Genomic DNA, 19,555 nt, shown 5'->3' with positions numbered 1-19,555 from the left:
AACCTGCTCAACCATTCCTAGCAGGCTGACCACCTCCCCCTTGCCTTTCCAGGCTAGCCCTTCCTCTCACGCTAGGCATTGGGTTGCTATAAGGAGGACCTCACACTTACCTGGGTGGGCACCAGGCCGACCCTGGGCTACGTGTAGTAAACCGGGCCCAGCCAGAAAGGAGGATGTTAGCATCCAATGAGAAGCAGCATCACAAGATGGGAACTCGTGCAGGTGGCCGGCCTCCCGGCTCCAGGAGTCTTCATGCCTGGCCTCATTCCAAAACCTGTTCCTTCTTTCATCCTCGCCCACCGCAAGGGCATAAAAGAACCCAGATACTTAAACAGGTAATTTGTAGAGATGGTTTCCTTGCAGAATTGTACTGAGCCCTTCTCCTCTTCAGCGCTGTGTGTGCATCACGTGTGAGTGTTGGGTGGGCGGCGGGAGATCCCTCGACACCTTAAGCCTACTGACAAGGCTCTTCGGAGACACGGAGAGCCCCTGAAATAGGCCCCTAGTGGCAGGGGTTCGGAGCTCTGGTGTCAGATCTGCCAGAAGAGAGAGCCAGAGGGGAGGGGGCACCGGGGCTGGCTGGCACATGCCAACTTTGACAGGGCAGAAGTTGCAAAGCCTCTCCCCTGAGCCAGACCTGAGCTACACAGGCCACAAGCCCACCTGGGGTCCTCCTGAGGTCCTGAGCAGGTGAACAGGGCTCAGAAGTAGGAAGCTGGGCGGGGGGGGGGGGGGGGGAGGGGAATCACTGGATTCCTAGGGGCTGCAAAGGTGGAGGAGTGGGAGGGGGGAAGAATGGCCACAGCATGCGGAAGTGCTCACCAGAGGCCTTGAGCTGGGGGGAGGAGGAGGGGCAGAGGGGTCGCCACAGATCCCTGCGAGTGTCCCCACCAGGATGAGAGAAGAGCTAAGCCCCGGCCAGGCCCAGGAAGGAGGCCGGTTTAGGACAGCGACCATCAAGAGTAGGAGGTCTGCTCCCCTGCCCTCACGCTGGCCTCCCTCCCCCTGCTGCAGCTCTGGGAGCGGCGGCCAGGGGGTGGGGGGGGCACTCGGTGCCGTTAGTGGTCACTCGAAGCTTTGACTCTTCTACGACACACGGCATTCCAATTCCTGAACGGGGACCACGTTTGGCAATGTAAAATGACTGCACGGTTTCTCTACTCCCCAAGGGTGCCCAGGAAAGCGGTGGAGGCCTGCAGGTGAGTTTCCATCCAGGGGCAGGGGAAGTTCTCCCACTGATCACCTCTTGAACAGTGGACGACAAAATCGCTTGGTGAGTCCGTGCCTGGAGCCATGCCATTCAGCTCACCTGTCACCGGTGCACGTGAGCTGTGCCCAAGTCGGGGACAGTTGGAGGGCTGGGGAGGGCCAGGGAGGGGACAGTTGGGAAGGACAGGGAGGGGAAGACTGGGCCCGGCTCATCCTTGCATCTGGAGTCTGTCTGGAACTGTGCCTGCGGGCGCTCTTTGCTGAATGAACGATTCACGCCTTCCTCCCCACCTTCCTCCCTGGAACAGCTAACCCCAGGACACCTGTGCAGCAGCCCCCCTTCCGGAGGCCTTCTCACCTCCAACCCCTTCCTGTTGATGAATCAAGCCCTCCACGAACTCAGATAACCTGAGCCAGCTCTCACCTGCAATCAAGAGCGCTCAACACGGACGTGCGCTCACCCCTCTGTCAGGCTTCCCTTCTCGATGTTCCCTCCCCTACGTCTCTTTGGGAAATACAGAAACAGAAACGAAAACCAAAAGTATCCTCACATATGACAGTCTAGTTAGAAAGTATGACGGATGGGCAAAGGACACGAGCTCCCAGAGAATGACCCATGAACGGCTTCTACAGATGAAAGCAGGTTCAGCCTCACTCAAGTACAGGAACGCAAACTGAAGGTCCAACTGTCAACTCCGCAAAGATGAAGAACTTTGATAGAGCTCAGCGTTGGCAGGGGCCTGAGGAAGTTGGCACCCTTCCTCTCCAGGAGAAATGTCAATTAACGGCACCTCTTCAGCAGACGATTTGGCAAGATGTTTCAAGCACACATTCAACAAGGGAAAGAGATTAATGTCACGGGTGACCGTGGCGAGGCAGTGCAAGAAAGAAATCCTAATGACCAACAGATATCTAGGAAAAATGTCCACCATTACCAGAATCAAAAGCCAACTAAAACTAGATGTCTCTCTTTACATTTTTTTTTTCCTTGCTGCATTGTCAAAGTTCAAAATCAAATCACACCTCGTCTCACTCGGGGAACAACAAAGCAGTCTTACCTCCCGATGAGACTAAAAATTCTTTCAACTTTTTTGGAGGGCAGTTTGGAAACACATCTCAAGAGCCTTAAACATGTTGGATCTAGAAATGCCTAAAAAAATTTGTACCTATCTTCTCGACCACCCTGCGACACCAGAGGGCTGGGCTGCCAGATGGGAGGGAAGGACAGAAAAATCCTCACTCACTCTGGGGAGCTGAGACAGTAGTGTCGCTCAGGGCTTTCCACTCCGAAGGCCAAATCTGTTCTGCCTCTTCCGGGCTAGAGGTCTATCATCAACCCTTCAGACCCGGGAGTTCACAAGGTCATTACTAGGCCACCTACCTTGAGCCCAGACAAGAGGCAGGAGTAGGGGGAAGGGGAGGGGAGACAAACAATTACAAGACCCTCCAGAAAGAATGCCCAGAAGGTCTTGAGCAAGATAAGAGATGAAGTGAAAGCATACCGTATAAATGCATGCTCATTTTGAACACACATAGCACAGTTGGTATTTTTACCATTTGATGGGGAGTAAAGATATTCCTAAGGGCTTCCCTAGGACCCACAGCCTAGATCCCTGTTCTCTACACCTGCGGGCTGGGGGGAGGTCATGGAGAAATGCCAGACACACGGCCCTTAGAACTGAGATCACCGTAATTCAGGTAAGCGGAGGGCAAAGTGTATCTGTACCGGATGTTTTGTTGATTAGCCAACTGAACCTGGTGGAGGAGGAGAAAACAGTTCATTGTTGTGGTTTATCCCAGGAAGGTCCTCCTGCGGCCCATCTCCAGCCTGGCACTGCTTTCTGATGGATGCCCGCCCCCTAACCAAGGGTTCTTCAGAAGCCCAGCACCAGTTTGCAAACAGACCCCCAGACTCGGTTCTTCGACCACCAGGAAGGGAGGTCTCTGTGGCCTCCAACTTCCTTCTCTGGCGCCAGGAGTACCTGTGAAAGCCCGGCCTTCCCCATCTTCAGATTATTCATTTCCTTCAGGCCAGTCTAACTCCTACGGCGCGCACACGAGTTCCTGCTGTGATCCTTGTGGGTGCGGTACCATCGGCCTGAATGGCTCCTGAATGCCTAGCATGTCACACACACCACGGACCTCTCTCAGCAAACACAGGGCAAGGCCGGGTCTGCACTGTGACTGCCGCCCTAGTGGGTGCACCTCACTTCACCACCTGGGGTGGCAGGACTGGTACTGAATCTAGACCCAAGTCCGGAACGACGCACCTCGTTATTCTGCAGCATTTACGTGGCACTGTGAAGTCCTTGGGCACCACAGGCTTGAGGGGGGGTGGGGGTGGGGGGGCGGGTTCTAGAAACTTCCAGTATTGGACCCAAATCTCCCAGGTCCTCAAAGGCAACACAGCAGCACAGCCAGGCTTCTGATCTTTTATTTTCTATGTTTATTTCTGATTATTTATTCGTACAATCCTCAGTGGTCAGGTTTGCTAAAGGGATCAACAGTGAAGCCCTGAGTCAGCTCCGCCTCCAACAGTGAAGACCTGACTCAACAAGTCACAGAAGGAGCTCCTGCCCACCCCGCCCCCGCCCCGCCCCCAGCACCCAGGCCTCCAGCCACAGCGGCAGGGGCGGAGCACAGCCCCAAACTGACCCAAGGCTCTGGAGCATCCTTCTTGGGGCAGACGTTTTTGACAAAGGCTAACATTTTTACAGTGTAAACAGAGGAAGACTTTGCTAAACAAGCCCAGAGGAGTAGGGCCTGAGCTCCCGGCCACGCCCCCTTCCCAGCCCAGCCCACAGGGAAGGACACACATTGCCAGAGGCAGAAGTTGGCTGATATCCTCTCCAAATTCACAATACTGAAAGTCAGAAGCTGCTACAGTGCAGGTAACACCACCAAAATATTTTCATAAAACAACGGAAATGAGGAGGGAGCTCATTAGATACATTCATTTTGGCGTTGTTCCCTCATCGAAATACTCAGAAGTAATCAACATTCCTGTGGACTGCTGTGGTTCCTGTAAAGGGGACCAGATTTTAGCACCATTTATGGGCATACAGATCAAGGCATTTCTTATTATAGAAAAGCTCCTAGAATTTAAGTACAAAATATTATTTTGAAGTTCATAATTACTCTCAACCACTCCTGGTTACTAGAAGAATGACCGCTAAGACCGTAGATATTTCGAGCCCTGTAACCTTTCCTTGTATTAACCACGTTCTGGCGATTTCATTCCTGACCCAGACTTAGAGCCAAGAAATCAACATGACAGACAAAATTCTAGCCCTGGCTAGTAATGATCATTAAAAATATTTAAATACGCAGATGGCCATAAGGCCTGGGAACAGTGACATTCCATAATAAATGGTTTGCTGATATGATATTTCAATGCGATTAACGTATCTATATTTCCAGACTTAAAGGCCGTTCTGCATAGTTTAATTATATGTACTAACCCATTCCGCCATTCCTAGTAATAAATTTCAATATTCTATGAAAAAAATACAAGTGGGACGGCTCACCTTCCCCCTCCCAAATGCTGCTGGGTCCCCTGCTGTGGCGAGGCACACTTGCCCCTCCCCGCCCGGGGTGGGGTGGGGGCTCTAAGCGGCCACCAGCGCTGGCAGACAGCCAAACAGGGTTAGTTTTGTGCTCTTCCAGGCCCTAAGTTATAAACTGAATGACAAAGGCTTTAATCTTCCATTGCCCCTGTCTTTACTCTCTGCACAACTCAGTATTGGGTCCCTGGTCTCTCCACCTCCTCAGAAGAGATCATCAAGGTTTTCCAGAAGAGTGAAGCATTAAATATTACATGAGCAAAATTTAGCACATTTTAGGAAAAAGGCTTTGCAAAATCCATACATAGAAGTCCTTCTACTCATTCAGATTTTTATCTACGTATAACATAGGCCCAGGAATGTCGGGCATCCATTGTTTTGTCTTAAAGTGACATTTCCACCCTAAAATCAGTTCCTTCTTCAATTCACTTCTTACAGTTCCTTGGGCTGTTTTTAAGTTACGTGACACTGTGCTCTGCCTTTTGCTAAACAGTCTGGGGATTCTATGCCCTTCACACACATTTCAGATTCACTTCACACACACAGAGGGCCTCCTTTTCATTGTGTTTTAAGTAGTCACAGATTTCTACCTGTGCCTACAAATAAGATTCCCTGGAAGTTTATACTTCTGGGATTTCAAGGGGGGAGTCCTTGCAAAATACTGCTTAATAAAGAGAGGAAAAATAATCAACTGTTGTTTTAACATCAGAAAGAAGAGACAGGGAAGTCTACTGGAGTCCTACGCAAAGGCAGCAATAGTAAGGGCGCTAAATCATTATAGGCCATACATAGAGCACTTTACAGTTGTCATCGGGACACCTTCCAGAAGCAGACTGCAGCCCATGAGGGGAGCCAGCAACTTGGGCAGAGATGCGGGGCAGGAGGGAAAACACAGCCTCTTAAAAAAAAAAAAGCACATAAAAACCCACAAAAGTTGCTTCTTCTGGCGGAGGTGTTAAGACTCGTGTGGCCTGAGATTTTTACCTGATTGATAATCCTTACAACCGGAAGGAACAGAATAATGAAAGGAGACAAAGGCAATGCCTGAAAACTTTCATCAGCCCTTACCTGACACGACAGCGAACATCTAATAAAAGAGTAAAGGCCTATACAAAGAAAGCAGGTCAATCCTGTTCTGCGTGTCTAAAACATTTCTTGCTATGCCATATTCTAAGGAAGGGGAACTGTAAACATTTCAGATCAAACCCCACCTAGGCCTAGATCACAAGTGAAAAACCACATATTGGCCTCTCGTCCCCCATTGTGGCCATCGTCAATCACTGTTCCACGGGTCCAAGTGAAATCAGCGTATGTTGTATATGTAGATGTTGCTAAGCAGGTGAGGAGAGGAGCCAGAAGAAAATGTCCTGAGGAAGCAGTGTTAATTCCTGGGAACTTGTTACAGGGAAATGCTTTCAGGTTTAAATGTACCTTAAATGAGCTCAACAGTAGAAGTCACACCTGCTTAAGCTGGAGATAATCTTCCCGCCAAGACTACAGGGTCCAAAACGCCTGAAGTCTCTCAATAAACTCTGGGGATGAAAGTGGGCTCCGTGTGGTCACTACTGAGTTCTCTTCTTCTAGAACGCTCTATCATTGTAGAGACCCCTCTAAGCAGATTATCCTGCATCTATTTTGGTCTCAACGCAATTTCTATTCTGCTGCTGTCACCCGACCAGCCCGGGATCAGGAATGATTAATGGAACTGAGATTCTGGGCAACTGAAGTTGCACGTGGCAACAAAGAATGTTATTTTTTAAAGTCGGCCGATCATCTGTATTTCCTGAAATATGGTTTCTTTGGAAGTTTTGCTTCTCTGATGCTGGGATCCCACGAAGCCTGGATAACAGTCTGAGGGCAGAGTCCAGTAAGGCGCCAGGACAGAAAGCAACTCAAACACATGGTTTCAAACTTTCATCAATGTGGTGGTGAAGACCACGGTTTCTGCACTCTGACAATATCACACACAGGAACAAGAAAAAAGGATGTATGTAAACAAGTTGCCCAGAAATCCAGTTCAAGTTCACGAAGACTAAAACACTGTTGACATGCAAAGACACAGGATCATGAGTATTATTAAATTCAACAGCTGGTATGAACCAACAGCCAGAGACAACGCGGCCCGGACAGAGACCTTCACGGCCCTGTGCCTCAACATGTTAAGTGCGCTTTAAAAAATGTTCACGAATGAAGAGAAAGCATTTCCCGTTGTAGAGCTACAAATACTAAAATGAAGCCTCGAGGCCGCTAAGAAGTCCTTGTTGTTAATTTGGCGCCGAGGTACCTCCTTGTTCAAGGAATCATCCTGTCTCACAGCCAAGACCACAAAACCTCTGCCACACATTCACACGCGTTTAGAACAGAGCTTGATGCAAACACGCTAATGAATACACACTTACCGAAGGGTGGTGAACAGTACTGATGGAGTAATGGGGGATTATTAACCTAACAGTCTGCCTAGTTCTGCGTGTCCTTTGAGTTTTCTCATGAGAATTTTAATTTTTCAGTACAAAGCAAAACTAAATCTTCAAAGAAGGTTTGCCACTCCCAAAAGGTGTTTGCTAGCTTGCTAACTATGCTAAATTGAACCAAATAAGCTGGTAATTGCTATGAAATAAAGCCCAGTACCTCAGGGAAACTCTACGCCCACAAACGTTGGGTCGGCACGAGAGGCGTCCGGTCCCGTGAAGACGGTGCACGGCCCACGCCCCGTGCGGGTGATCCGGACCCTCGCCGCCTGCAACCAGGCCCGTCGCCCCGCCGGTCACCAGCCAGGCCTCGGTGCAGGTGGCCACTGAGAGCCAGGAACGTCACCTCCTCCCTCGGGCTTCCCAAACCAAACCACAGGCAGCCGCGGCTCTGCCACACTCCGGCGCTCGGCTTTGGTACGCGCCTCTGCTTAACCTTGCTCACGGACCCTCCCGGACGCTTTGCTGTTGTCGCCCACCCCCGCCCAGGTACTCGACTCTGGCAGCGGAGGCAGCCTCAAAACCACACCATGAAAAGGGCACACAGGCCAGTCGAGATCTCGCTCCCTCTCGCCTCCGAACGCAGACGAGTGCCCAGCGCCGTCTGGCCTCGGTTTCCTCCTCTAAAACAGCAGCTGGATCTCAGCTCCGTTCTGACTATACAACGGCGCATCTGTGAAATGGAGAAGAACCAACGGCCCAACGCCCGAACTCACCCAGCCGAGAGCGCACCACCTGCACGACGCACCGGGCCAGGCGCGGCCACAACCTCAGGCACCTGTCACGCTCTCAGAGTCAGGAGTGATGTGCCACCACATCCCTCCTACAGCTTTAAATATCTCATTTTTGGACCCAGTGTTCAATCTTCTATGAGACAGTCTGCTTAGGATAGCTTTAATGAACATGTAAGCCCGAACCAGTGCTCAGTAAGACTATCAGAGGACGTTATGACTGTGCCCCTAACAGGCTCTGCCTCAGAGTTAGGCCACGTAAGCCGAATTGCATAGGACGGGCACTCCGGAGACCCATCACCCCCAAAACAAAAAATTACTATCTTGAGAAAAAACTGAGACCTAGTTTACATTAGAGAGTCTGCTTCTGAGACGTGAAGAACACACTCCTCTCCGAGAGGCGTCTCCTCTGATACAAAAGGTTTGTTTTATGGAGAAGATGTAGTTTGTACCTTCCAAAAGAAGTGCTCTGAAGGCCCCCGAGGAAACATATCGCATCAGAGAGGAGGGAAAACCCCTGGTTAGTTCTAATGACCAAAAGCCGTCCTCAGAACAGCCCAGTCCAGCTTGGCTCGCCCGGCCCAACAGTCCCCGTGGGTCACCCGAAGAGACCTGGAAGCCCGCGGGCCGCGGCAGGGAGCTGCCAGGGCACCTCGGCCGTGTGGCCGGGCCGTCCAGGCACGCGTCCCTCACAGACTCGTCTCCTCGCACACTCTGACGGGGATGTTGTAGTGCCGGTCGTCCTCGGCGATCAGGGTCACCACCGGCCAGTCCGTGGGTGGGTCGGTGGGGTAGACCGTGATGAATTCTTCGGTGCTGTACTTGGAGAGCCGGTACACCCGGATGGTGTGGCGCACGGCATAGGCAAGAAGGAACATTTCCACCTGGGGAAAAGAGCCAACGGGTCTGCGGGGGGAAGCTGTGCTGAAAGACACAGTCCCACCTGCTCCCTCCCAGGCTGCGGGCAGCAACCCTCCTTCCCCGCCCTGGGCCCGGCCCCCGGCCTTTCCCCCACAGTTGTTACAAACAAGCAGATCATCAAAAATGGACTCACCGTCCGGTAAATCAGGGACTTGTATCCAGAATGTATGACGAACTTTTATAACTCAACAATTAAAAAAGCAAACGACCGGTTTAAAAATTGGGCAAAGGATGTGAAAAGAACAGACATTAATCCGAAGAAGATATGCAAATGGGCAATGAGCACCTGAAAAGTCATCAGGGGACCGCAGACCGAGGCCACACTGAGCTACCACTTCACGCCCCCCAGAACAGTTAGGATCAAACAGGTAAGAACGAGGCACAACCACTTAACAGGTGCCAGGTTTTCTTGTGGAGTGATGAACATGTTTTGGAACTCGACACAGGTAGTGGTCATACAATGCTTAAATGTACCAAGAGCCACTGAGTTATATACTTTAGAACGGGGTTAATTTTATATGAACTTCAATTTAAAAAACGGGGGGGGCGCGTGGGTGGGTGGCTCAGTCGGTTACGCGTCCGACTTTGGCTCAGGTCATGTTCTCACAGGTTCGTGGTTTGAGCCCCATATTGGGCTCTGTGCTGACAGCTCAGAGCCTGGAGCCTGCTTCGGATTCTGTGTCTCCCTCTCTCTGGCCCTCCCCCTGCTCACGCCCTGTCTCACTCTCTCTAAAATAAACTTAAAAAAAAAAAAAAAAAAAAAGAAGTACATCTTAGGTACATACCCAAGAGAAATGAAAATATGTGTCCACACAAAAAACCTGCATATAAACGTTCATAACAGGATCATTCAAAATAGCTAAAAAGTACAAAGACCCCAAATGTCCATCAACTGAAGAATGAATGTGATACAGCCATACGATGGAATACTGTTAGTGACACACGCTACAATATGGATGAATCTTGGAAACGTTTTGCTGAGTGACAGAAGCAAGTCACAAAAAAACACGTATTGTAGGATTCCATTTACAGGAAATGTCCAGAATAGGCAAATCTCTAGCAACAGGAAGTAGACTAGTGGCTGCCTAGGGCTGGAGGGGAGGGGGAATTAGCACCAATCATTACAGGGTTTCTTTCTGGAGTGATAAAATGGCCTAAAATTAGACTACAATGATGGCTGCAAAACTCTATAAAAATACTAAAAACCACTGAGTTACGCACTTCAAAAGGGTAAACTTTATGGTACGTAAATTACGTCTCAATAAAGCTGTTCTATTTTAAAAATGGACTCGCCATATGACAGTAGACTTTGTGAGGACTCAGAAAGAACGAACTTCGGTCTAATTTGCAAACCAGCTGCACCAGACCTTTTACTGAAGGCAAGCGCTACGGTTCAGGAGACGTAAGCAGCCTACACTGCGAGTGCAGACACTTTTTGTAAGCAGTTCTTCTGGTAAGTCAATTCTGCCCGACCCAGCAGTGACCTTCAGCCTTTGCTCTTTCTTACACACAGAAAAAGGTAAGCGCAAGTGGGCAAGTGGGTCTCGTAAGCACAAAGGGAGCACTTTGGATGGAAAGCCTTCAGTGCTACTTTAATGGCTGGCTGTTCCACCAGAAAGGACTTCAGCTTTTCAGGATAATATAATGAGGGCACTAAACATCCTGCAAGGTGTGGTGAGTCAGGGGACAGTACTGCACTGGGTCTCCGGGTAGAACTCCAAACTTAGCATCTCTGTAAAAGATCCAAGAGCAGGCTAGTCTCTACTGGCTAAGGTGACTCCATTCCTATTTTGAAAGGATGCTACCTAATACAGCTACAGCTGCCGAGATTAAATAATAAGACCCTTTGCTTCACGTGTCTGTGGCCTACCAGACGCGAGGGTACTAATCCCGTCCGGCATCCCGCAGAAGCCAGCCCCAGATGAAATCAACGTGGTGGTTACAAAACAGATCCACAGTCCTTTTGTACCCTGTACCCCTCACTTGAAAAGGTGGGCGGGACTAATGCTCCCCCCTCGAGTGTGGGATGGATTTAGTGACTTGTTTTTAACAACTAGAATACGGTGTAAACAACAGCGTTTAACTTCCAAGATGAGATCACAAAACACATCTGTGGCTTCCTCCTCGCTCTCTTCTTGGATCACTTCACTTTCTCAGAGAAGCCAGCCATCATGCCACAAGGACGCTCAAGTGGCCCTACAGAAGGGCCCATGTGTCGAGGAACTAAACCCTTCTAAGCTACCAATGAGGCCTCCTGCCAACAGCCGGGGGAGGGCGCCACGTGGGAAGTGGACCCCCTAGCCCAGTCCAGCCCTCGGATGACTGCAACCTCCCGAGACCCCGAGACGGAATCACGCAACTAAGCTGCTCTGGAGCCCTTGACCGACAAAGGCTCTGAAATACCGTGTGATGATTAAAGCTGCTGCTTTGGACCAACACGCTCCCGAAGGCACAACTCACCTGTTCAAGGCCACCAGTGTGTCCCACCTGGTTTAGGTGGTTCCTTAGCAGCTGTCCAGGATCATTCGATGTGTCCCGAGCAAACAGAAGCACAGAGAAAAATGGTACTTCCTTTCCCTTCTCTTTGTCATCGTATAGTTCAATGGCTCTGTTTAGCATTAGAAATTTTACAGCTTCATAGAGGCTATATTCCTCTTCCTCATTTGTGAACAGTTCATCGCAAGCTATCTGCCTCGCTTCAGCAGTTCTCAGTTCTGCCAAGCCTGCCCACTGCAAGAAAGGTGCATAACAATTACACGTCTGTTCTAAGAAACCCTGGTATACTTCCATACCATGTGCACAAAATTATTTTCCAAGTAGGCAACCACGGATCATGCACCAACATTCACAACATTCAAGTTTTTAGCTCAAACCATGGTACTCTTTAGACCACACAAATTCCTTATTCAGCTTTTCCCCCATTAATTTGAAACAAAAGTACAAGGCACTAAGAAGGCCCAAGGCCATGGAATAGAACTTTCAACTCCCCTAAGATCCTAGACAATGGAATTGAACTAGTCAAGGGGCACCTGGATGGCTTCGTCAGTTAAGTGCCTGACTTCAGCTCAGGTCATGATCTCACAGTTTGTGGGTTCGAGCCCCGCATCAGGCTCTGTGCTGACAGCTCGGAGCCTGGAGCCTGCTTTGCATTCTGTGTCTCCCTCTCTCTCTGCCCGTCCCCTGCTCATGCGCGCTCTCTCAAAAATAAAGAAGCATTAAAAAAACAAAAGAAAGAAAGAAACTGAACCAATCAGAGATACTTCTGGAGGGAGGCGCCTGGGTGGCTCTGTCAGTTAAGCGTCCGACTTCAGTGGCTCGGTCGGCTAAGCGTCCAACTGCAGCTCAGGTGGTCGTGATCTCACAGTTTGTGAGTTTGAGCCCCGCATCGGGCTCTGTGCTGACCGCCTGGAGCCTGACACCTGCTTCAGATGCTGTGTCTCCCTCTCCCTCTGCCCTTCCCAGCTTGCACGCTCTTGCTCTCTCTCTCTCTCTCAAGAATAAATATTTTAAAAAATTTTTTAATTGAAAAAATAAAAAAGAAATAGTCTGGAGGAGCTAATAAGGTGCATGTGAGGCTGGTATGTGAAGCCGTGAAGGGTAGCTAAAATTACTTCTCCCCTTAAAGGGTTTCCAGGAGCCCTGACCACCCAGAAACAGCAAGTCAAGCTGCAAAAATGAAGCTGGGCAAGGAAGACTATGAGGTCTTTTGATTGTTAATTTACTACGGTCTTCCCTCTAACTTCTTAAAAATATACCTGGGAGTTTCAAATGCATACATCCACTCAGGAAATGTTTACTGACTCCTGATTAAAAATAAAGCAGAGTACTAGGTATTCAGCTAACAGTGGCAAACTCTTAAGTGAGCGAGAAAACTCAATAAACATAAGCGCTTTTAAGTTCAAGCAAATGAGATGAGATACTGATGTGAAACTAGTCTTTTTTTTTTTAATGTTTATTTGAGAGACAGAGAGAGAGAGAGAGAGAGAGAGCGCACAGGAGGGGCAGAGAGAGAGAGGGAGACAGAATCCCAAACAGGCTCTGCACCTTCAATGCAGAGCCCAATGCAGGGATCGAACCCACGAACAGTTAGATCATGACCTGAGCTGAACTCAAGAGTCGGACACTTAACTGACTGAGCCACCCAGGTGCCCCAGAAACTAGTCCTTATGAGTAACCGGTAACTACTGCCCCTCTCAAAAACCATTAAAATTCTAAATTCAACAGTAAACTTTAATGGTAATGACTGTACCACAGGATTCTCTTCAATATGTGGCTGAAAGCTGGAACATCTCATATTTTCCAGAAGCAACCAAGCTGGCAGTCAAGAGCATGGCTCTAGAGTCAGAGAGTCAGGATGGAATGAAGGCCTTCCCACCAAGCAGCTGGTGGCATTAACAGACATCTTTAAAACAGGAATAACACAGCAACTACATTTCGGTAGTTATGAGAATTAAATAACCTATTTAATAACCTAATTAAATAACCGTGTTTCACAGACAGCCTGGCACATGAGAGGTACCAGTTATGTTGGCTTAGATTATTAATGAACATTTTTAATGTCACTGTGAACCGGAATCACTTAAACATTCCCAAAAATGAGGATCTAATTATAGCAGACACAATTGATAAAGCAAAAATTGCAATTTCACAAGACCTTAAAAGAGACAAAAAGGAAATTGTCACAAGTGGGCAAGCTGAAGAGCCTTCCCATTCACTCACACAGCCAGAAACCTGCTCTCAACCTTCCCCTGACACAGATCCTGGGCAAGCACACGTCTCCCTGCCCCAAAAAGGCTGTGCTCTATAAACCCCAAGCTCCACTCTTAAGAGGCAAAGAGAACAGGATCCCTATTTCCTTCTCTTGTCACAATTTCTTTATCTCTAGACTTCCTTTGACAGTGAACTTTCCATTAAACACTTGTGTCTGTTAATAAAAACTAAGCTCCAGGAGGTCAAGCCCTCAGCTCATTTACTACACAATGTATTTACCAAATGCCTATTATGTGCCAGGCTTGGTACTCAACACTGGGTGAAAAGGAACGAGCAGGACAGTCTCTCGTGGAGCTCAAAGTCTAGCTAGACGGCAGACTATTCCGGGGGAAACAGATCAACATCTGGCGGAGGAGCTAAAGGCCTCTGGAAACCGGAGCCTGAGTAGTTCAGTCCATTAAGCGTCCAACCCTTGATTTCGGCACTGACAGGTCAGAGCCTACTTGGGATTCTCCCTCCCCTCTCTCTCTGCCCCTCCCCTGCTTGCATGAGCTCGCTCGCTCTCTCTCCCTCAAAGTAAATAAACTTTTAAAGGGAGGGAGGAAGGAAGAGAGAGAGAAAGAGAAAAAAAGACATCTGCCACCCCCTTAACCAGTCTCCCTCCCATCCACAAAGCCTGGAGCCATTAGCAGGCCCTCAAGCCAGGGTTCCTGGTGAAGAAAGCCTCAAGCAAGCAGCCTAGTGGACAGTGTGGGCCAGTGTGCAAGGACATCCAAACCCCATGGAATACTCCAGAACGGGAGTATTTTCTTAACCAAATCACTGGGAATCAGCCAACCAAGTTCTCCCTGTAATTCTGTTTCAGAGAAACCCTCAGGACAGTTTTCAAAAGACAAGTTACTGAATTTACTCACCGGACAATCATTCAGGAATGAAAACAAGTCTAATAAATATGGACAGAATCTTAAAACATGAAATTGGGAAGAATTTAATAAAGATGCACTTATATCACTGACAATACTGTAAGAAATACAGACTAAATACAGACTATCCCTGAAGCTTGTCAATATGACTTAGAACAAAGACTACACTTGTTTAAGGTTTCCTTTGAAGAAAGTTACACATTTCACTAAACATAATAATCAGTGTTATTTCCCCATCTTACCAAAGACTTCACAGGAAGAGTTTGTGTTCGTTTAAATTATGTTGCCTAAAAACCTGCCACGGGCATCTGGCAATCCACTAAGCGAGGACTGAGAATTGGTCTGCTGGGGCAATCAGGAGCGAGAGTTTTGCACTTATCAGAGAAAAAGAAAAAAACTACATGTTCCAAACCTTCTTCCTTAGCAGTGTGAGGGACTCCTTAATTTTATCAACCAGGTCCTCGCTCTTCCCCTCAAATTTCAGTCCAAGTTTCCACTGCTTGATCCAATTGTATTTGCTTATGAGTTTTTCCGGTAACTGGATTATCAAGAAACAGAGAGATAAAGAGGTGTTAGAACCAAGAAATCCATCACAGGATCCTGCAGAAACCACAAAGCCTACAAAACCTACCTTTGTTTCCAGAATTCATTCCTGCACCTTTGTCTGGGTTTGGGATGGAGGGACCTAAATCTGGAATTGTGAACTCAGAAAGCACCACCCCCCTCCCCCAACTCCAGGAGCCTGCTGGAGTCAAATGGCGGTTCTGGTTGAGGTACAAAGGCACCATTCAGCTTGCTCAGCTCCAACCACGGCCAGAACATTCCACAGCACTTTGTGAGGGCACATTAGGGCAGGGTCCACATCGTGTCTTCACAAACCACACAGGCAGCTACTGGGCTCAATGGCAGCCTCCTGCCGTCCCTAATGCCCAACTTAGGAAGGCGCTTCAGGCATGCGAGATGGTCCGGGATAAAGTAAAAACCTGATTCTTTCCTGATTAGAAATATAAAGCCTAATTTCCAGTATTGCCATATATCCCCAAAGTTTTGATATTCAAAAAAAACAATGTGTATCTAGTTTAACCTAAGCCTGATCAATATCGTAAGATAAAGAACACCACGGAGAATAAGGAGCAGAGCTAACAGCCGAGGTGGCCTAGCTCATTAAAGAAGTGACAGCTGACCTACTACTTTGCCTGGTTCCTTTTTTTTTTTTTTTTCCTGGAGGGTGTTTTATTTTGTTTTCCCCTAATCAACAGAAGCTGGAGTCTGAGAGGCAAGCTGGGACACAACCCGGTCGATGACGGCATGGGAACCCTGACACTCCCAACAGTGTTGGGTGTGTCAGAAGAACATTCCTAATTAGGCTGGGCACAGGCATGTCGCTTCCCTGCTATAAAACCCAGAAAGGAAACGACAGTTCACCTCCAAGTCAAAGGATCGTTAAAGGAGAATTAATTCCTATGACATCCTACGTGGAACGAGAGAGCCTGTTTAACAGTCCCGAACACAGGTTTAAATGAGGCCACAGGCTCAGTTCCCCAGGCGTCTAAGACTCTGAAGACCCTTTCCCAAAGGGCGATTCCAATTTTACCTTCTCAGTCTACAGCAATCATGTAAACCAAAGGTGGTTTCCTTTCTGCAAGAAACAAAACCACACAGGGAAATTCCTCTTTAGGTAAAGTTACCCCAGGGACCACGATCCACACTCACTCACTAAGCGGGGCGGGGCTGTGTTCTCCCCATTTCCTGTGACCGCCCCGCCAAGCGGCCCAGCTCCGCACCCACACTGCCCAGCATTTGGGCAACGTGTGCGCCGTTTTGCTGCGAAGCTTCAGTTCCGCTTTCAGATCTGTCACCAGAACCTAAAATGCCCTCAAGTGGCAACAAGTCGAAATCACAACTGGGCACAAGGAAGTGCAAAGAGCAGGAAATACCCGCTACAGTGGGAAAAGGGGTACAGAGAAGCCCAGAAGACCATCTGAGCGGCACAGGACGCTGTGCACGTACCTAAAAAGCGGGCACCACACGCAAGTGAATTACTTGAAAGTCCCCAACGTTCTAACTACACACAGGGAACCCCTGACATAAAAGTCCGTTTCCTCATTCCTTCCACGCAGGGGCGAACTGTTGCTAGGAAATGCCCTCGCTCAGGGGCGCATGCCTCTGGGAGACGTGGAGATCCTGGAGAAAGCCCGAGAGACAAGGTGTGAAAAAGAAACAACGAGGAAAGAATAATGCAGCTGGAACGATTTATTCAGAAGAAAAAATGGATCTACCTCTAAACACTTTCCAGAGTCACGGAAAACAGGGAAGTAGCCATTCTTTTCTACCACGTACACAGACGCTGCACTTCTGCTAGAATGAGGGAGACTCAAGCAAAAAACAAGATTGAAACAAGAAACCAGGGTTGGACGCGTTTCAGAATAAAGTCGGTGACCCGCTGAGACGCAGTCCCACTTGTGACTCCACAACTGCCCGCCCTCTAGCAAGTGTCCACAGTCCTTGGCACCATTGCCATGATCAAAAGGACTGTAGGTTAACAACGATGCACCCCCAAAACGAACGCATGAAGAGAGCTCCGATGTACAAACACTGTCACGGGTCCCACCCGTTCAGAGACATTCTAAAACTCAGCGAACGTGCCCTGAAGGACAACCCCCTCTCAGGGACCGAGACATGCCCCAAGTCTAAGAACAGCCAGACCGAGCCACCTCTGACACTGGGGTCAGGGTCAGGTGGTCCAGCTGTAGTCAAATACGGAGACTGGGATCTGGAGACAGGGGCCCCGAGCAGGGTAGGCGGAGAGAGGCAGTGAGGGCAAAGCTTACACCCCAGGCTGAGACCAAAGCAAGGCCAGGGGAGAGTGCAAGGGCTCGGACTAAGGGGAGGAGGGTCTCTCAGTCCAGCTCTCCTCTCTCCCTTTTACGTTCCGAAACCGAGTATGTTCTAGGAAAGAGGGAAAAGGGCAAATGCTACAGAGAACAGATCTGTATCTGCAAACAGAGGCAGATACAGCCAGCTAAAGGGTGCGTGTCCCTTGGTGACAACATATGGCTTCTCTGGGCTCGCCCGGATTCTGGATGAGGTCAAGAGATGCTCCGCAGTGCCTGGCCTCCGGCCCAGAGGCCGACATCAGTTCTCAGTCCACAGACTCATACAAACTTAGGTGTCCCGGGACCTCTCTGATCCCAGAAGCCGAAGGGGCGGGTTAAGGGAGAGCCGGTGCGGTTCAGGAGAGGCCGAGTATGTGACGTGAGAGTCCCTTGAACCTGCCTGCTGAGAGCGGCTCACCCGTGTCCCCAGAAGTGGTCAGTGCTGTCACACTCCTAAAAGCCCCACGGACACACGGTAACCACAGGCGGTGGTGCCATGAACAAACCAGGACACACGACTGTCGCTGGACACAGGGTGGCGGTCAGAGGCGGTCGGGGCGCATCAGAAAGACCAAGGAGCAGGGTGAACGGACACAGACTGGTCACCAGCTCCGCTCACGTGTCCACAACCGCAAGCCCACGTCATCTCTCACACAAGAACTTCAGACCAGGCTGTAACGGCAAGCGGGGTTTCGCTTAGAATGACAGGATACATGTCATCCTGACATATCAGGAAGATGCACGAGAAACGACTTTCGTACCAACACTCCTATAAGACTGTCTTGTTCTGCAGCAACAGACTTCTTAAATATCGCGCGATCTGCTTCTCTTAAGCAAGAGTGATCGCACATTCGGATTTTACAGTCAACAGGTGACTTATCACCGTTATAAAAGCAGTGTGTGGAGACAGACAAACCCCCCTCCCGAGGCGAGGCGGCCCACGCACCCCCCCCCCAGGCCACGCCCTGCTCCACCCGCACACCTGGTCACACCCCACCTTCTTCCAGGCACGCGGCGCCACCCCTCACTCCCGCAAAGAGGCTCCCGCCAGAGCGGACTTTCCGAGGGAAGACCGGCGGAGGGGCCGGAATGAGAGCGGGAATGGAACGGCCTCCGTGGGTTGTGCCCTTTGAGGCCGGGTGACCCCGCGCGTACCTAATCTCTAGCTCGGCTGCCACCCGGCTTCCTCTAAGTCATCTTCATTCCAGGCAAATACCCCAGCTGCCTCAACAGTTCCTGAACGGGGGCAGTCAGCTCGGTCACACTCGCATCGGTACTGGGGACACAGGCCCAGAGCTGTACCGCCCTCGACACAGGGTCTGACCAGCCCGGTCCCAGACGGGACTGTGGTTCAGCAGTGTTCCTTGAGGACACGGCTTCATTCTCACTGCCGGCCACACATCACGGGGCGGGGGGGGGGGGGGGCCGACCGAACTTGCGACCGATTCATCCTCACGTCCTTCCCAAGCTGCCGTCAAGGCAGATCTCCCACAGCGAGCCCTCTCGGGTTTTGTTTAGTGGTCTGTTGCCGCTGCTGTTGTTTAAGCACGGGACTTCTGATTTTCTTCCAACTAACGCCTTATGACCAGTTCTGCCCAATCATTCCTGCCCACCACACTCTTTTTGGGTCATTCTATCATCCAACCTATCACGTGACTCCATCTGCTGTGTGTTGTAGGCACAAGCCACGATGACACAGCATTCTGGGGTGTCACTACCACACTGCAGATTTAAACCAAAGACGGCCAGGCACGGGACGCATCCCCCGACCCTCACCTCCCAGGAAGCCTCTCGACGGCCAACTGTGGCACCGATCCTCTTAACGCCGCGGAAGGTGCTGACTTCTCGCACTGAAGCTAGAACCACAGAAACCTGCCTTCTAAAACCCCAGCGGGTTCTCAGATGGTGCCACATACAGCCCGCCTCCTACCGACACCAACGTCGAGTCGAACTGCCCATACGTGGTTTTTACGAACTATAAACACCAGCTCTCTTAATTCATTCTCAATTCTCAATTAATCCTTTGTTCTTTACTTGAATTGTTCAAATAAACGTGATGGCTCTTCTCTCCTGGGAAATAGCAACGGTCCTTGGTCCTTCTAGCATGCAAAATCACCCCGGCCACACAAGAACGGAGAAACCCACACGCCGACG

At 49.7% G+C, this 19,555-nt stretch overlaps 1 protein-coding gene across 3 annotated transcripts in view; it reads right to left on the bottom strand.

Annotated features, from left to right (window-relative positions):
- Positions 1-3,632: 3,632 nt before the first annotated feature.
- OTULIN (OTU deubiquitinase with linear linkage specificity) overlaps positions 3,633-19,555 on the bottom strand; it is a 31,854-nt gene continuing 15,931 nt past the window's right edge. For all 3 annotated transcript variants that reach the window (XM_060634375.3, XM_081795996.1, XM_078444438.2), the window contains 3 exons: positions 14,938-15,063; positions 11,353-11,622; positions 3,633-8,855 (listed from right to left, as the gene is read on the bottom strand). In XM_060634375.3, the coding sequence (XP_060490358.1) occupies positions 8,661-8,855; positions 11,353-11,622; positions 14,938-15,063 (591 nt within the window). In that variant the 3' untranslated portion in view covers positions 3,633-8,660. The remainder of the gene's footprint in view (positions 8,856-11,352; positions 11,623-14,937; positions 15,064-19,555) is intronic.

The sequence above is a fragment of the Panthera onca genome, chromosome A1, assembly GCF_046562875.1.
Source record: "Panthera onca isolate mPanOnc1 chromosome A1, mPanOnc1 haplotype 2, whole genome shotgun sequence".
In the NCBI taxonomy this organism is placed as follows: domain Eukaryota; kingdom Metazoa; phylum Chordata; class Mammalia; order Carnivora; family Felidae; genus Panthera; species Panthera onca.
Note: the sequence above shows the minus strand (reverse complement) of the source record. Positions and strands in the feature narration are given on the sequence as shown.